The 19499-nt window shown below is 34.0% G+C and overlaps 1 protein-coding gene across 1 annotated transcript in view; it reads right to left on the bottom strand.

Moving 5' to 3' along the window:
- Positions 1-9114: 9114 nt before the first annotated feature.
- The window catches only part of LOC149545119 (E2F-associated phosphoprotein), a 66536-nt gene continuing 56151 nt past the window's right edge, over positions 9115-19499 (bottom strand). Inside the window, exon 3 of the mRNA XM_089790519.1 lies at positions 9115-10023. Within this exon, the coding sequence (XP_089646645.1) occupies positions 9735-10023 (289 nt within the window). The 3' untranslated portion in view covers positions 9115-9734. The remainder of the gene's footprint in view (positions 10024-19499) is intronic.

Raw genomic sequence — 19499 nt, 5'->3', positions numbered from 1 at the left:
GATGGACCACTAGAACATCATCTTTTGGAGTATCATCTAGCACTACATAATCATTTTCTTTCTTCTCATGTTGCTTTCTCATTGAATATGACATTCCTACTTATAATTTTATGATTTTTCAAAATCCCAAAGTCTATAGCCAAATTCATTAATGTCATATCCAAAAAATAGAAATTTATTAGATTTAAGTTCCAAATTGGTTTTATTTTCAAAATCTATATGTGCAAATGTTTCACAACTGAAGATTTTGAGAAAAGAATAACTTACTCTTATCTATCCATTCTTCCTTTGGAACACCACAACCCAAAGAAGTAGAGGAACCTTTATTGATTAAATATACAGTACTATTAACAACCCCTTCCTACATGTTTAAGGGTATCCCAGCATGCAACCTCATACTCCTTGTGCGCACCATTAATGTCCTATTGATGCATTTAACCACTCCATTTTCTTGTGGGGTTCTTGGTATAGTCTTTTGCCTACAATTACCATTAGAGAAAAAATAATCTTCAAACTCTTTGCTACAATACTCATCACCATTATTAGATATGAGACATTTTAGTCTTCTACCAGTCTCATTCTCAACCAAGATTTTTATTTATTTTTAAGTTTCAAATACATCAGATTTATTTCTAAGGAAATAAATCCTAACTTTTCTAGTTGCATTATCTATGAATGTAACATAATACAAAGAGTCACCAAGGAAAGATATATGAGCTAGTCCCCATACATCTTTATGGACAAGCTCTTATTTCTTTTTTTTTTTCCTTCCTTATCTTCAACAAATTAACTCTCTTTTGTTCTTCATACACACAACTATCATAGAAATCCATATTGACACTTTTTATACCTAGTAAAAGTTTCTTTGACTAAAGTAATTTCATATTTTTTCACTCATGTGCCCAAGTTTGTTGTGTCATAGAGCTATTTTAGAATCTAAAATAACTGTTGGATGTTCTCCATGCTCAATAATGGCAATTGTTCCCGAATATTGACTTTTCTCTGTAATAATTGAAGTAGAAGGAATAGTATGACATGTACAAAGATATAAGGTGTTTACTTTCACACATTTTTCTACTAATAAGTAACCTTTAGAAACCTCCCAATTTTTATCATTGAAAGTAACTGTGAAACCCTCATCATCCAGATGTCTTTGTCAAATTAAATTTCTCCTTAGCCTTGGAATATGTCTTACCTCTTGTAGTAGTCATTGGTTCTCATTCTACAACTTAATCCTAATTCTTCTCCCTCCAACTATTTGATAATGTTCATTATCTCCCAAATAAACTACCCCAAAATCCCCTAGGACATAATCAAGAAAATAACTTCTAAGGGGTGTAGCATGAGATGAAGCTAATCAAGCAAAGAAGCAAAGAATCCTCTTTGAATTTATTACTTACCACATTTTCCAACTTGATTATCTCCTTCATTGTTATTTCGAGACCATCAATATTTCTTCTTATGACATGGTTTCCCACAATACTAGTAGTCTCTTGGTCCTTTAAATTGAGACTTCTTTCCTTTTGATTTTCTTCATGATTTTTTGTAATTCTCAAGATTGTTTCCTCTCATTTGATCTTCCTCAGCCTTGTATGTTCAAGACACTTCCTGATATAGATCCACTTGATCTCTTTTCCTACAAATTTTCTCACTCATAATAACACCAACAACACCATCAAATTTTAGGGTATTTGAACTAAAATAGAGTTACTAATAGTTATTACCAAGTCATTCCAACTTTGAAGCAAAGAACTCAGAATCAAGAGAATCTTAACTTCTTCATCAAAAGTGATATTTATAGAAGATAATTGGTTGGTTTATCATATTAAACTCATTTAAATGATCAAGAACAGACTCGCCTTTTACCATCTTCATATTGGATAAACACTTCAGTAGAAATGCCTTATTTTAAGCAGAAGGTTTTCCATACAACCTTGCTAAGGTTTCCATCAATTCTTCAATTGTCTTTTCTTTCATAATATTAAATGCCACTAATTATGCCAGGCATAAATGAATACTCCCAAGAGCCTTTCTGTCCAAAATATCATTGTCCTCATCTGATGTATTTGGGTCTTTCTTGGATTTTCCTCCCAATAGTTATCATAAATTCTTCTGATAAAGATAGTCCTACATTTGCATTTTCCATTGTTGAAAGATGTCCCCATTAAAAATTTCAACCTTAAACTTACCCTTCTCTACCATTATCCCCACTCAATCGTGAGACCTTTTTACAGAGGATAACTAAAACAATCTTTCTCTGATACCACTTGTTAGGATTAGACTGACAGATATCAAAAAGGAATAAAGCACACATAAACAAAAACAATGAAGACACAAAGATTTAACATGGTTCATCCAATTGTTGAGCTATGTCCACCAAATAGTGAATCTAATATATTATCCAATGATTCAACATGATTACAATCTGCAATCTCCTTTGCAAATCAATACCACTACAAGAAGCTACTAAGTCATCATACATCATAAAACCCCTAACCCTAAGCCATTTTATACAAGACTATGTCAGATACAAATTTGAGGCTAGAATATGTTGTCCAATAAAAAAATAACTCTCAATGCTTTTTATAAACATAGTCATTTTTTTGTCTCGTGGGGTGTTTTCCTCGACCCTACCTTGTATCACAATAGGTAGTGTGTCTGTGGCTCTTCTCCAACACCTCACGAGGGGCATTGTCCCTTGACCCCATCATGGGGGTGCTACCTTCAAACCCCCGTAGAAAAATATGGTGGGAAACTACACAAAAGGAAGTAGGGAAAAGTTAACCTCTGAGTCTGATTAGGCTCCATATAACAACATTGGAGAAATGACACATCACACTAAAAACTATTGATTGATAGTTTGAAGGAAGGTGTGTATATGGTGCCAAAGTCCCAAAATGGAAGGAGGGTGGCCAAAGGAGATGAAGGTGGAGAGGTCAAAAAATGAGGAGAATTCGCAAATGGTGCTTTCCATATACTTTTATTTCTATAGTTGTTCATGTCTCCAGTACTTGTTTGTTGTATCTATGGTGATGAAAACAAGTTCATTTTGTAATGACTATAAAATTTGTTTTGCAAACTTTTGGTTCACTGTATAGTTTATAGGGGTGGTGTGTCAAAATGTACAATATACATGCACTTATTATACATGGATTCCATTATGTTTGTGTTTGTATGTTGAGGTGGTAAATGTTTTTATGGGATGATGTATTCTAGACAATTGACTGAGAACATGTAGAGAGCCATTTTTTACTGAACTTTTCTAACAAATATATATAATAAAAACACTTTTATCAATAATAAAAACAAACACCCAAGAAGCTCCAAAACCTACACCCACAAATGGAATAGTAGTTTCAATTCAAACACTAGACACATGAGAGATAAGTTTCATCATTTGATTAGACCAAAAGGTTAGGTTACAAATAATCAAAATTGGAAAAAAAATCGCAATCAAAACAAAAGCATAAGTGTGTGTTTCAATTGCACAACACCAATAAATTAAATATGTAGGCGATGAGATCAAATGCACAGTAATATTGATCGAAGCTACGTGAAGACAACATGAAAAAAATCCTACAAATACAACAACAAAAGTAAAATAAGATGATGGAACTACATAAAAAGAAGATTTAAAAGCACAACAATAAAGTGAAAATGCATAGCAACACTAATCAAAAGTGCGGAAACAAAAAATGGCCATAAATGTTAAAAACTAAAAAAATGAAAGACTAACGTAAAAACAAAAAGTGTGTATGCCTAGATGGAGTATGTGCATCTCTAGTGATTACAAGTGCAAAAACAACATATAAATGCTATTAAAAAAATTAAAAATTAAAAAAAAAACCAAAAGAAAAAAAAAAAACTTTAAAAGTCATAAAGGATTAGAAAATGAGACAAGTGTCCCATTAGGCATGCCAAAGTGCATATTATGAATGTGAAACACTTTTGCACACCTAATCAACATAAATACAAGCTAGATCTATAAAACAAATTCAACAAACAACCAATGAAGCTCTAAATCATGAAATGCAATACCGTAGCTTGTGTCAAACCTCAATCCATGATACACTGTACTCCATTTTCTCTTACCATACAAGATCAAGTGAATTTATTATTTTCTCTAGCCATGCAACACATGCATAAGATGGAACAAAGGAATGGTGTGATTGAATTTAGGATGTAAAAATCATGGTACAAGTATGGTAAAAAAATGGCAAAATGATAGCATGAAAGTATGAATGATTTTGGTTTTATGAATGATTTGGTTTTGCAATGATAAGGAAGAAGCTTCCTTTATAGAAAACTCAAAGGCAATCATGGTGGAGATTTGATGAGATCTAGGAGATCAACAAATGAGCATTTATTAGACAAATTGATTTGCCTAGCCTAGATAGACAAAATTAAAATTGATTAATTGAACTCAAAACATGGGAGGTTAAGAGGTGGAAGTGGAAGTGGAAGAATAGTTGGGCTAAATAATTAAGAAATATGTAATCATGATCATGAGAAGATTTAGGTAAATAAATTATTTAATTCATGTCTTTAGGAGGAAAATAAAGCTAAAAGACTTAATCATATAAATATTAATATTTATTTAACTAATAGAAAAATAAATAATTTATAATAATTAAATAAATAATAAATTTTAGGAAGAATTGATATGAAATTTAATTAAATAAATAAAATACATTTATTTAATCAAAAGAAAAATGATGAATTAAATAAATAATAATATATTAATTATAGAAGAATAATAATAGAATTATTTAATAAATAATAAATATTTGATTAATTAAGAATAATTTTTATGTCTAGAATTAACCTTCAAAATCTGCCACACATATTTTTCAAAAGTACAGTCATAAGATCTTTATATACCAATCCATTATATTATTATAAAATTTTCTCTAGTCTTCTTAAATGGTGTTCAAATATTCTCTCTAATATGTTTCATAATGTTGCTACAAAATTTGCTCTTATCTTCTACACAGACCTATCCTATCTTCTTTCCAAAGTGCAATCAATCTCCTTTCTCAGAATTGTCATTATTCTTTTCACAAATATGCTAACAATACTTAATATATCTATTGCATTCTTCATTTTTTCTTTGCTTAATTATGTTGAAGTTTGAATATAGTGTCATTATCTTTCTTATATTATTTGTCCCATCCCATCTTCCTTAAATACAATTTCACATATCCTTTCAACAAAGGAGGTTTCTTCTCAAGAGAGGTTGCCCACATAAAAATATATTTCTTATCCAAGAGTGAGGAACATGCCCACTTATAAACATCGAATAATTCATTTCTCTTTCACACTGTCTCTGCGTAACACCGTAACACTATACCCTCGGTCGTAACATTGTGCCCTCGGTCGTGAGCTCCATCTGAGCCTCTGTGGTCGTGGCTAAGCTTTCTCTCTGCGCCTGTGACCTCCTATGGCTATGAGCTCGTGAGCCAAATGTGTTCAAAATGGTTGATGTCTTCTAATGGCCGTTGAGGGAATAATGTCGTGTATTTTGCTCGGTTTGATCCGGCGAAGTAGCAGAGTGAGTGGAGCCTGTCACCCAGGGTCATGATCTACACTCTGAAGGGTTCGTGGTTTTATGCTAACAACACGGACATAGCCTTGAGAATGAGAAACAGAAGCTAACAGCAACAAAAGCTAGGACATCACGACCAGTAACGGAGCGACTAAGGATCCACAGGAACCAGAGCCGAACACGAGTAGGAACCAGAGGATAGCGACTAGGGCATCATGCAAGACTATTTCCAGGAAAGGAGGTACTCAACTGTAAGGTTGCCTGCAAACCGTTTGATAGAATGTTAGGCCTTTGTTCATCCACTATGAACCCCCAACTCGACCCAATCCCATTCCAACAACTACTTGACCGCATGACAAAAGTTGAGACCGATAATGCAGCCTTGAAGGACATTGTTGTTGCGACATCTTCGCTCTCCCTTAAGCTTTGTAATTATTTGAAAGAGGCTGAATCTAAGAATCAAACTCTTCATGTTACTATGTAGTCCCTATGCGAGACAGTTAACGATTTGAAACAACACGTTGACAACTCTCTCACAGATATACAGATGGATTTGAAGGAGCAACTTGACCGTTGCCTACAACAGAAAGCGGTCACTGATCTCAAAAAAATTCAAGACACAATGCAACTGATGGAAAACCATGACTTGAAGATGAAGCAAACAATGGTCCCTAGAGACCAAAACAAAACAGCAGCTAAAATCATGGGCATCTATCTGCAACAATTCTTCCTCCCCTGCTCTTTCTACTACTCTCTTTGATGTAGAGAAGCTGATCCAAACTAAGTTAGTAGATGAAAGGGTCAGGCATGCCCATGAGCTAAACTTGAGGGTCTGTGGTCTCCCTATTCCTTGCCCCAAGCCTCTTGCAGCAAGCTACTCCTTCCTTAAAGACTAATTGGATATCACAGACATCTCACTTGATTGTGCCTAGGTTGGGCATGACAATACCCTCTTTATCCCGTTCCTTTCACTTGTTGATCACCTTCAATCTCTTAGGGCAAAGAGGAAACTCTTCTCTCTCCCCATCAAGATGAGGATCTCACTAGGTTGCAGGTGGCAGAATTTAAGGAGGCTCAGGCTCTTGTGTGGCTGCCAGACAAGAGGGTAAATGGGTAGTGATAAAAAACCTCAAGGCTATGATTCGAGCCACTTTCCCTCAGTTGGGTGTCGAGATCGAAGTAAGTCCTAAAGGCTACATACATTTCCTAGCAATGCTTAGCACTCAACCTCAAGGAGGCCTCCCAGCTCAGAGACCATACTTTACAGATCTTGTTTCCTCGGAGCCAGACCTCGGATCAACTCATCACTAACTTCTTCCTTCCATGTCCACTTCTAGGGGCATGAAACAACTCCATGCACTCTACTCCAAACACACCAGATTGGTCAGACCTTGACATGGGCCTCTTAGATGGTGACACTCTACCCCCACTGCTACACAAAGACAGCAACGATGTCAGGACCTAACCCTTGTTCGCCCTAGGCCTTATCCTTCTACGTAGGGTTTCTTTGTACCTAGAAAGGATTGATTCACTCTCTCTCTCTCTCTCTCTCTCTCTCTCTCTCCTTGTTGGTTTCCTCGAACGCCTTTTGGCATTCCCGCCATTGTTTTATTCTTTGTATTATTGTATCTTTCAGTCCCATAGACCCTAGTTGGTCTCTTGTTGGACATTAATATCATTATCTTATCTCTAAAAGGTCAACATGCATTATATCATATTAAAATATAAAAATTACTTATCTATTTCTTCAAGGCTTAAGCCTTGATAAGTATAATGTATATTTCCTAATCTAAGATGCCACAATTTTTAAGTCACATAACACTAATCTTCATAAAGTCTTCATGTTCAACTTGTGTTTGATCCTTCAATATAAATGATAACAACAAATTGAATTTTACTTCGTAGAAAGTAACAAACCATTCATCTTTGACATTAATGACAATATTCTTAGACCAACAAATTCTTGTTTGATATCACTCTTAGATTTTGAGCACTATAACATCAATGACAATAATCTAACACAAGGAAAAAACTCTATCCAACAATGGAATCACAATTTGCTAGGCTATGATACCATTTGAAAGGAAGCAGTGTAAGTAGCAATAACTTCCTAAATTGATTAAAAATAAGTGCATTTGGTTAAAGATGAGTGCATTTTTTCTTAAATTAATCTAACAATCACATTGTGAAGATGCACATTCAAGTCGCATACTTAGACACTTATGAAAAAAAGAATACAATATCATTAAAAAATAAAATTGTCCTACTCTCACTCTTTGTAGGCCTTTATATGTGTATCTCTATTACATCTCTCTAGAGAGAGATGCAAGAATATATATATATATATATATAGAGAGAGAGAGAGAGAGAGGTGCAAGAATATAGATAGATAGAGAGATTATGTGATATATTATGAGTATATAAAAGTCCGATCAGATGAAAATGTCCTACTTTCAATTGCTAGCATTCATGAAACATAGTAACCAAGCTAACTATTTATTCCTTCGTTTTAGGCCAAAAAATATAATTTTCTAACATATGATATATCTTTCTTACCCTTAAATGTCTTGAATAAGAAGCATTATGAGCTTCCCTAGTTACATTTCTAGGTTTTGTAAACTCAAATACGTAAATCATTCCTTGAAATGCCATTGATCTGCAACTTTACATTTTGAAAATATTTATCAAGTTGTTCCATAAACTTTGTATTATTCCTTCACAAAGAAGTGATTGAGTTTACTTGCACTACAAAATCGTACTCAATTATTGCTAAATGTTATCATAACATGCCTTCATATCTTGAATTTGCCATCAATTTCTCCTCTCAATTTTGATAAGAGTCTTTACATCATTTGTTTCATAAAACAAATGTATTATTTTGCAAGGAAATTGTAGCATTTACTACCCTTGAAAAAAACATTTACAAACCTTGTATAATAGATAACACCACTTGCTGACTTGTTTTTGGCAAGATTTATTGCAAGAGCTTCAAATGATGTGATATGCCCCAAATATTGGATCTGTTTTTTTCGTGTTTTTAATTTAAAAACTTTCCATGTAACTTCTATTTTAGAAAACGAGGTGTTCACCATCCTTTGAGTAGGGACTAATATGTCAGCCAAGAGCATCACAAATTTGTCCAAGAAATCATAGAATACACTGTTCGTTAAGTTCAGAAAAAATATCCAAAGATTTGTTAACCCAAACAGGAACATTTTCAACTTATAATTGTCACATCCAGTCCTAAATGTTGTCTTTGGAATACCTTCTTCCGTTACGAAAAACATCTTAAAGGGAGCTAAACCAAAAAATTATCTGTTGTGGGCAGTTTAAGTTGTGCCCTACAACTACAATTACTCAGCAATTGATATGCATAATTTAATCACTTGAGAGACGAAATTGTATAAATATAATCTAGAAATCAAAATTAAGCATATATACCTTTAGACCTAAAAGTTAAAAAAAAAGGTTTACCAAGCTGGAAGGAAGATGGATGGCTTAGAAAACCTTGTCTTCTCTTGCAAACCTTGGACTTTGATGATATCAATCCATAAAGATCTGAAAGAAGATTTACACAGAAAATTTTACTATTTTGTTAAGATACAACCACCATTTCAACCACATTACATCCACATAAGAGAAGATAATGTATCTACATAAGAGAAGAAGTAACACGGTATCTACATAAGAGGTGACAATGTCGTGTGGCCTCTTCATCAGATGTTATTGCATCCACACATTGACAAGATGTCACCTATGATGGTCATTGACTGATATTACAGTCATCAAATAATGAAATGAACTAAAACATCAATAGTCAAGCAGATAACAATATTCTTACTGTAATTGATATTTACTCTCTTTGATGTGTGTGCATTACCTACTTGAAAACAATTTGATCCACATGCCAGAGAAAACTCCACAAGTGATATCTGCTGTTTAGCCTGAAGACTCAACGTGTAGTCGACAACATAAATTTCTGTCATTTTGCAATGCCACTCTTTGGCTTGTCAAATAAATGTTTACGATCCAACAAGGAAATGTCTTGTCTTATCACAAATAAATGCCAAAACATTTTTTGTGCAATGTTCTGCTTGTGACAAGCTTCCAAGTTGTACATGATTCCTCTTAATCCATAACATCACCGGCCATTAATCTATGGGATTCACTGCACTGTAACTCATTTGCACTAAGCATAGCTTGGCATGACATTGAAAAAATGATAGATTTCATCTTCATCTAATACTGCAACTTCAGTCTGACAAACAGAGCAGCAGACTGGCTTGAAAACTTCATCATTTAAGTTTTCATTTGTAGTTTCGGGCGATTTGTCATCATTTCTTTTGAACTGTCCCTTTGATAATTTTTTATTTTCTCGCTTTCTCTTACTCCCTGCAGGCAGTCGTAATCTCTGGTTGTTCACAACTTTACAGTTGAGAACAAACATAGCCCTGTACTGAGTAACATATTTTTCATGTCTGTGGCATCAAGACCAAAGCACAAAGACTTTTAGGTTAAAATGCATCCAGATATCAAAATCAACATCAAATGAATACCTATTTAAATATGATTATGCTTACTGGAAATAACTATCACAATACAAATATAACCTGTTTCCAATAAATTTGACTCTCATGTAACTCTAATAATTTTATTAACAATCACCACGAATTTTTCTATACAGGAATCCCAACAAATAACAAAAGAGTAAGATCCAAAGTTTTGGACCATCCAAAAACCAAGGTCCAAAGCTTATAGAACTTACAAGCAATAGTGATAATTGCTCAGAATTCACCTCTACATAAATCAAATTTCACTTGTAAGATTAAAGTGGGATAAACTGAAAGACAGATCAACAAATTTATTATATCAAGGTAAGATCATTTGTTCCTTCAGGGTCAAAACCCCTATAATTCTATAATTATTCAGTAGTACAAGTATCTTCTCATCACAGAAGAAATTTGAAAATGTATGTTTCCTTACAACAGGTCGGATCATCTAAAATGGTAATAAAGAAATTTCCTCATATGATCTACAAGAAATATGTTAGGGTATGCAAGATGTACATAGCTTAACATTATTCTCAGCACATGTTACAGTATGAGTTAAATTATGGTGCCAACATTCTCATGGTGCTAAAAAAGACTTCTATAGTCAAAACACTAAATCAATATGAGAATGGGCACAAAAATTCATCAATTTTAGCAATAAATAACAAACCCCAAACTTACAATCAGGAAATTGCATGAGGTTTGGTGCATCCTTCCGAACTACGTTCTGCCAAAATTCTTTGCATTGCACAAGGCAAGCATTCTTCAACTTTCATTGAGTCCTTGAGGTACTTCAATGAATCTTCATCCAGGTTCACAAACTATTGCAACTGGAACTGCAAACTGCCACTTTCAGATGCAAGTTGTCGATAGGTGTCATCCATAGATTTTACTTGCACAAGCAATTTAAAATTAAGCTGCCTCAGTTAATTGTCTGCAGCTTGCAGCTGAGAGATGTGTATTCATTAATCCCATCTGAATCTGAGAACTCTTTAGTGTTCTATTCAGAGATCAGAGGCGGCAATCAAGGTCCTAAACAAAATCAAATTCATGAAGGAAGTCTTCAGATTTAAAGCTGCAAATTTCATGGCTTACCTCAAATTTGCTCTCAATCATGGAGATATGAGTCTCTCTTCCATAGCACCTATCACCTTCACCATCCACTTTCAGCCACCCTAACTTGGACTGATGTCATCTCCAACTCCTTTGTTTCAGATTTTAGCAACCCTAGCTTCAGCTTTTATAATTCTTGATGGTTTTATCATGGAGCCACCAGCCTTTATAAAGGAGTCTTAGCTTGTAGTTCACCTCCCACAAGCAATTTTGGATTCAAGAAAAAGCCACTTTCTAAAAGATTCTTAACTTTATTAATTTTCCACATTAGTTTTAATTAATTTATAAAATGTTGTCATAATGGGAAAAACGATCCATGTTGGGATTCCCAAATTTGCCCACGTCCACAACTTTTATAGACCTAAAACCATGTCCAAACTCTCTCCATCCATGCAAGGTAGGGAAAATCGATTAAGGGTTTGAATAGGATTCATCTTAGGATAATTCTTAAACTTCAAAAAAAATTCGCATTCCATACTCCCCTTGGGAGAAAAACACGTCAGGACATTTCCAGTATTTGAGAAATTTTGCATCATTTGTTGTTCTCCCTAAGGGAAAAACGACCTTAGTTCAGCACTTAGGGAAAAACTGGAATCCAATCTTACCACCCCAGGAAAAACGACCCAAGTTTGGACAACTTCCAGATGGAAAAATCTTCATGTTCCACACTCAATCTTGAGGGGAAAACGACCTGTCTGGACAATTGCTAAACTTGGAGAAATTTCCAAGTTCCCAACTCCCTCCAAGGGAAAAATGACCTTAGTCTGGACAACTTCCAGACAACTTCCAAACTCGGAAAAAAATTCAAGCCCACCCTTGAGTGAAAATCACCCCTAGTCTAGATTTTTCAAACAAAAAAATCCCAAGCAAACATTATCCAAAGTGGTGGAAATTCATGATATGCTTGGATTTTGACCTCCAACGCTTAATTTTTTCTGAAAATGCCAAAATAAGGAGGGAAATTCATGTTTAGTCCAGATTTTGATCAAAATATGGAAATAAATTCATATATAGTCTGGAGAAATTTCCAAGTTCCCAACTCCCTCCAAGGGAAAAATGACCTTAGTCTGGACAACTTCCAAACTCGGAAAAAAATTCAAGCCCACCCTTGGGCGAAAATCACCCCTAGTATAGATTTTTCAAACAAAAAATCCCAAGCAAACATTATCCAAAGTGGTGGAAATTCATGATATGCTTGGATTTTGACCTCAAATGCTTAATTTTTTCTGAAAATGCCAAAATAAGGAGGGAAATTCATGTTTAGTCCAGATTTTGACCAAAATATGGAAATTAATTCAATTTATAGTCTGTATTTTGATCAAAATATGACCAGAAATTCATGTGTACACTGAATTTTATGTATTTTTACAATAGAAAATTTGATTTTCCTTAGGATTTGGCCATTTTGAACATGAAAAATCAATTTATATAAGGATTTGAAGACCCTTAAACATGGAATATGCCTATATATGGAATTTTGAACAAAATGACTAGCCAAAATTTAAGTACAGTTCAGAATTTACATTCAACCCATTCTAACATGACCCAGACAAACTTCAATGTTGACAATCTCGTTTCAAAATCACAACTTAACCACTTGGCTTCTCTATCACCCATCAATCTTTTAAAGCTCTAAATTGTCAAACGCAATGAGAAAATCTACCTAACGAAACAACTATGAGAAAAAGAAGGGGGTCCCCATTTGTAATGGGGTAATGGTATGAAAAAGTCACAACAGGAAGTAACTTTTTCGAAGGGTGGAAATGATGAAGGGTTGACTCTTTCAAAGAATGGCAATTGTGAAAAGTTGTGCCTCTTGCAGATGGTAGACATCATGAAAAGGTGTGACTTCTTGCTCTCATTGGAAGATTAAAAACAAGAGAGGGTTTCATGGAGGAGATGCAAAAGTGATCAATTTGCAAAATAATTTATTACTTTCACAGGTTAGCACTAGAGGGCGGTGATTCAAGTCTTATGAAAGACATCATTCCAATCATTCAAGGATCATTTAATCCACAAAAGAAATCATCAATTAACAAAATCAAGGAAAGATCCCAAAATTTTGACGTAATTAAGTTTAAATTATAGCCATTAAGATAATTAGTCTAAAACCATCATTTCCTCTGATCATGTAAAAAAGGAAGTTATAGTTAACTGTTTATTTCATGTGAACTTGATTGTTTGCAATAAATTTGTATAATTGCTTAGTGAAGATGGTAGTTAACCATTGCTTGTCATATATTGAAGATGGTAGTTAACTGTTGCTTGTCATATATTGATGATGGTAGTTAACCCTTGCTTGTCATATATTTGATAATGGTAGTTAACAATTGTTTGTTATATTTATTGGATTGTGGTAGCTAGCCATTGTTACAATTATCTGTGTTACATTAAGGTATTGATTTAAAACGAGAAGAACTTCTTATTATTGTGGAAATGTTGCATGGGTGGTTGCAGGAGCAAATGAAGGGGAGAAAGCATTGCCAAACGGAAGGGGGCAATACTCTAGTCCATTTGTCTGATTGTCAGGTATGGCCTCTAACTACCTTGGCAAGAATCTAGCGACTTCATAACAAGGTACATACATCGGACACGCAAGAGCTACTTGGGCAAACATATAAAACATTTATATATTTAAACATAATCACAATTCGTACCTTTGTTATTCTATGTTGGCATTTTCATTTTCCTCATCATTTTTATATATGTGTGTGTGTGTGTGTGTGTGTGTGCGCGCGCGTGTGTGCATACATACATATGCACATTGTATAAAGGTATGATGCCACCATGATATTAAATCTCCATGCTCGTCTCTATTAACATATGTATAAATATGTACATGCATATATATACATCAAAAGGATACAAGATTAGGTTAAATCATAATCCTCTGAATTATGCACGTATATAGATAAGCGTATTTTAATAGGTATGACCTTGGACATAATAATAGTATGATGACATCATTTTGAAAATTACATATATATATAGATTTTTTTCTTTTAATAACTCTTCAAAGGAGCCCTTTGATATTTGTGTTAAAATTATAAATCTCTATGAGAGACGTTGAGTACATTTGGCGCCTTAAATTGGTGAATTCAAAAAAATCGAGGATCTTGTTTTTAAAACTGCCACCTTGGGCTGCGGCATTATATTAAAAACTTCTCACATTGCCGAGGATGGCATTCAGCTTTTCTTTCCTCTCGACTCCCTTCACATTAAAAGATCAAGTTTCTTTTACCTCACGGGATTTTACATATCAGATTTCTAGCATTGTCTCTCATAGTTACACCACCTTGGGCGATGGGGGGACGACGAGACGACGGGACAAGTTTTCGAGACAGGGGAACAGAGGGGCCTTAATTTGGGGATGGTGAGGGGACGGTGGGGGTGACAGCGGCGAGGGACAAGGAGGAGGTATATATACGTGTGTGTGTGTGTGTGTGTGTGTGTGTGTGTGTACATATGGTACTTAAAATGCTAGTTATGAAAATATGTATTGCAATATATGATATAAAGATGTAAAAGAGTAAATACTTGAACATTGCTTTGAATTGGAACATCAAACATTAAACATAAATAGTCGAATTTGCAAATAATCAACATCGAGATGTCCCCCATCCTCAGTGAAGGTGGCAGAATCTAGTGGCGCCACTGGGGACGGGGGGATGGAGTCCCCAAGTCCCCGGTGCATTGAAGTCTCCGAGACGTGGGGCAAAAAGAGGGGGGATGCGTCCCCGTGTTACTATGTCTCAACAATTTGGATGGCTTGAGCCGCTTGATCAATACTTCCCGAGCCTCACTGATTATGTTGATATCACTTACTTTCATTCTTATTCAGAAATCGATGCCAATAATTATCTTGATAAATGTTAATGTTATAAATTTGTCGGATAAATTATATTACATATATGAGATATATAATATATGACAGATATTATAAATGGAATAGTTAACTTATATTAAGAGTGATATATATATTGTTAGATAATAATTATAATATATATATTGAGGATATATTACTTGTGTTATAACTATAACTAATGTAAGTTAATATGTTAAAGAGACATGTCTCTTCAAGAGACATGCCTCTTTATTTTACATATATATTCATTCATATAGTAACTTGAAAAACGCATAAAATATTCACAAGTGCTATTACAAGTTACAGATCCTATTTCACTAACATGGTATCAGAGCACGTTTCAATCTTGGGAGAGAAATTTGATAATAAAGATCAGAAATCGGTATTCATGATATCTCAAGCAGTTCTTCAAATTGACCAATAAATAGTGATATGAGTTGCCATGCAATTTATATTTCCTAATGACTGGCCAAAGAACAAAAAGCATAATCTTGTGGAGAATGTCTGAAAACACATACAGATCTGTGAAAGCCCTTACACCCTATTCTATGCGAGATGAAGATGATCTGTGATAATGTTATAGTCATTAGCAAGAAAACAAAGAAGGTTTCAAAGAATATATCTCGTCCATGATATAAAGACTAATCTACCCTGGTCTCACACGATTGAACATATAAAAGCGATGGAAACATAAGATGGGATACTCTAATGTAGTAATTAGTAGAGGAAGTTCAAGATGATTTGGTTAAACCATGATCTGTGATATATGCTACATAGTTTGAATATTGTAGAATGGCTAGTATCATAAATTCCATATACAAAGAAAAGGATTGCATGAACTATCTAAACACAATATAATTTAAGTCACAATTTAACGGCAATGAAAGAATGAAGCTGACCTAGAAAATGCTCTGACGGAAGTCCTTGCAGCGATAAGCATTTTCAAAGATCAAAATTACAAAGTGCGATTAATGGCACGTAGGATATTTTGAGACAATTCCATGGATGATTATTGGAAGTAGTTTCTATCAAAGAACAATTTATTTAAAAGACAACAAAGGCTTGATAATATAATATTGTCCCAACTCACATCTCACAATATATGGAGCAAATAAGGCTTTAAGAAAAATGATTATATGGAAATCATGAAATTGTCTGCAATGCTATTATGAGCCTTAAACATTTAGAGTCAACGCATTAAATATGCTCAGAGCCAAATTCTATTGAAATGACAAAGTTCCATAGTGGCAGAGTTGTCATTGGTATTTATAAACTTGCCAGATCACGTGATTCGCTCTATAGTTTAGAATGTGCAAAGATCTAAAGTCGTTGATGTTTCTTAGATCAGATGTCGGAAACTCAACATCAATGCCAAAATGTAGGTCGATCCTGAATGAAGTCTGAGTGCATTGAATATGATAAGCTCTGCTCTCTGATCTGATCGTAACTCAAGCTCTTGCAAAAAAAAAAAAAAGTCATGTTGAGACCTATCGATAGTCGATGCTCGTGTGTAGATCTGTGATAAGAGTCTAGCATGCAAATCGAGTTGGGGATAGGCTACTTTGGTTTGCCAATACACTAGGTAGATCATTCACAGTTCCACAATGAAATCTCTGTGAGGATGACCCGCGTGGGGTTTGACCTTTTGAATCGATGAGGTGACCTGCAATGTGGATGGTGTACTCACATTAATGCTTCACTGGAGGTGTCCGGTGCATAGGGGTCAATAATAAATGGGGAGTAAAAGATGATTGACAAATGAGAGAGAGAGATCTAAGTCCATGATAATTCTGAAGTAACTAAAGCATTGATCATCATCTTTTGTGAATCCAAGACTCTTCTTCTACATAGATTCATCCTTCTTGAGACTCATTGGGTGTGGATACTATACTCGGTTGATCCCTGAACCTCAACATTTGCAATTACAATGACAAGCTATTTCAAGATGTATGAGAAGCTACACCAGTCATAGTTTTGAGGGTGCAACATAATGAGAAAATGATTCATACACTTTTGATAAGGAAGCGAGTCATAGAAAGATCCCCAAATTGGCAAAGTTTTCAAAACAAATTGATGGCATGAAATAAAAGCAGTGACTACTATACATATTGAATTATTCATGATGTTGGTTGACACATATGTTTAATGAAAAGTTTATGGAACATACACTTCAAGCCTTGGTAAGTAGTGACTAGCAACAACAACTCTTGACATCAACAATGACAAGGGTAAATGAAATATAAAAGAAATTAAGTAGATGGTGATGATAACTATGTTCTTGGATGAGGTGATTATTGAACCATGGAAGTCTTTATTCAACATTTTCTATCAAGGAGAGATGGCTTAAGATCATTATAGAACAACGGGTCTTCACATATAGCCAAGATTTTTCTCGCATGTTGCATACAGGCTACATATATATCTTCATGAATAGACATGTTTTTTTTTTCTTTCTTTGGAAATGGTTACTCCCCTTCTAGCTATTAAAGGACAATGAGGAATTATTTTAAAATACATTACAAAAGGGAAAGAAGAAAGATACAAACTGCATCAGGAAGGATGTTAATGAGCATCTTGAGATAAGTATTGAATACTAATCTTATTTTCATATCGTAGTCAATCTCTTAACTACATTCATGCATAAGAGTTATTTTCTTTATTATGCTCTTGTTCTTTTCCTTGATCCCCAAGGATGATTCCTTGTAGAGAAGAAAAAGAAGAACAGAAACGAGCCTATCATATTTGATGTGAAAATAAAAATAAAAATAAAATTGTTTGATGGCATAAGAGTGAGAATTTTACATTGTGGAGGGAAATATAATAAACAATGTTCCATTGCCACGTGAACCATCTTTAAGGAAATGTTTCATTCTTGAATAATCTAAGAAGGAAAAGAAGTTCATTAGAGACAACTTTGGACAAAGAGAGGGAGCAGATATAAGATATTCTTTGGTTAAACTTTTGACAATTTTCATTATATTGATTCAGAGGGAGTAAACCCTGGTGAGATGGATTCTCTAGCTTCATGTATGTAGATTGCAAGGCCTTATGCTATCAGGATAACCATTGAACTAAGGAAGCATGACATGACTTACTACCAAAAGGTTAGAAGGATGATAACAGATTCAAAGGAAGTCTGATACTTCATCAAAGAGAACCTTGTGCTAAGAGGTCAGAAAAGTTGATATCAAACTCAGAGGGAGAAACCTTATTCTCTGATATGTTTTATGGTGAATGTTGTGACAACACCACATGACAATATTCATGGAGACATCATGTGAAATTTTTATGTCATTCATGTATGAGCCTGTCCCCTGTGTACATCATGAAGAAGTGACGACTTCTAAATGATTATCACTTGTATTAGGAGAAGTTGTTGTAAAGTGACGTCCTTACAATAACTTGTAGCATGATTCATTTTTGTGAAATTGTTTCATGTAAAGGCTTTATCTTATAAATCAACAACTAGGCGGTTGATATCATTAATTTGATTATCTACAAGTTGCTTGTATAGATATATTTTCGGTACTTGGTGTATATCTTGCCTTGATATTCTGATAGGCCAATACCACATTGAGTACTTGGTGGATATCATTTAGTTGATGTTCTGATAGGCCATTACTCAGAGTATTTGGTGAATATCATTTGATTGATATTCTGATAGGCCAATGCTCATGTTACCAAATATGATATCAAATAGTAATTGGTGAATATCATATGTTGATATTCTGATAAGCCAATACTTACATGATATCATATTCTAGGAATCTTCTGATCAAAGATTTCCTATATGTGTTATTTTTGAAATATTAACTATGGTGTAATATCTATGTGTTTTATCCTTCTTCATTAAGAGGGAGTGTTAATGTTATAATTTTGTTGGATAAATTATATTACATATATGAGATATATAATATATGACAAATATTATAAATGGAATAGTTAACTTATATTAAGAGTGATATATATATATATATATATATATATATATATATATATATATATAGTTAGATAATAATTATAATATATATATTGAGGATATATTACTTGTGTTATAACTATAACTAATGTAAGTTAATATGTTAAAGAGACATGTCTCTTCAAGAGACATGCCTCTTTATTTAACATATATATTCATTCATATAGTAACTTGAAAAACACATAAAATATTCACAAGTGCTATTACAAGTTACAAATCCTATTTCACTAACAATAAACCTAAACCTGTCGTTGTTCCTCAATCATTTTATGTTTCAATGTTACAAGTGAAGTATAAGTACTTGGCTCATGTCTGTCGGCCTTTCTTGTTCTTTCTTCATGATTAAATGCCAGCTATTTAGCTTCAGAAATGAGTCAGAATACACAAGCGTGACTCTCATAATGAGCAGTTCTACATACATCTGTGACACATCTTATTTCATGATTT

The sequence above is a fragment of the Cupressus sempervirens genome, chromosome 7, assembly GCF_028749045.1.
Source record: "Cupressus sempervirens isolate cs-2001-9-10 chromosome 7, ASM2874904v1, whole genome shotgun sequence".
In the NCBI taxonomy this organism is placed as follows: Eukaryota; Viridiplantae; Streptophyta; class Pinopsida; order Cupressales; family Cupressaceae; genus Cupressus; species Cupressus sempervirens.
This window is presented reverse-complemented; position numbering and strand designations above follow the sequence as displayed.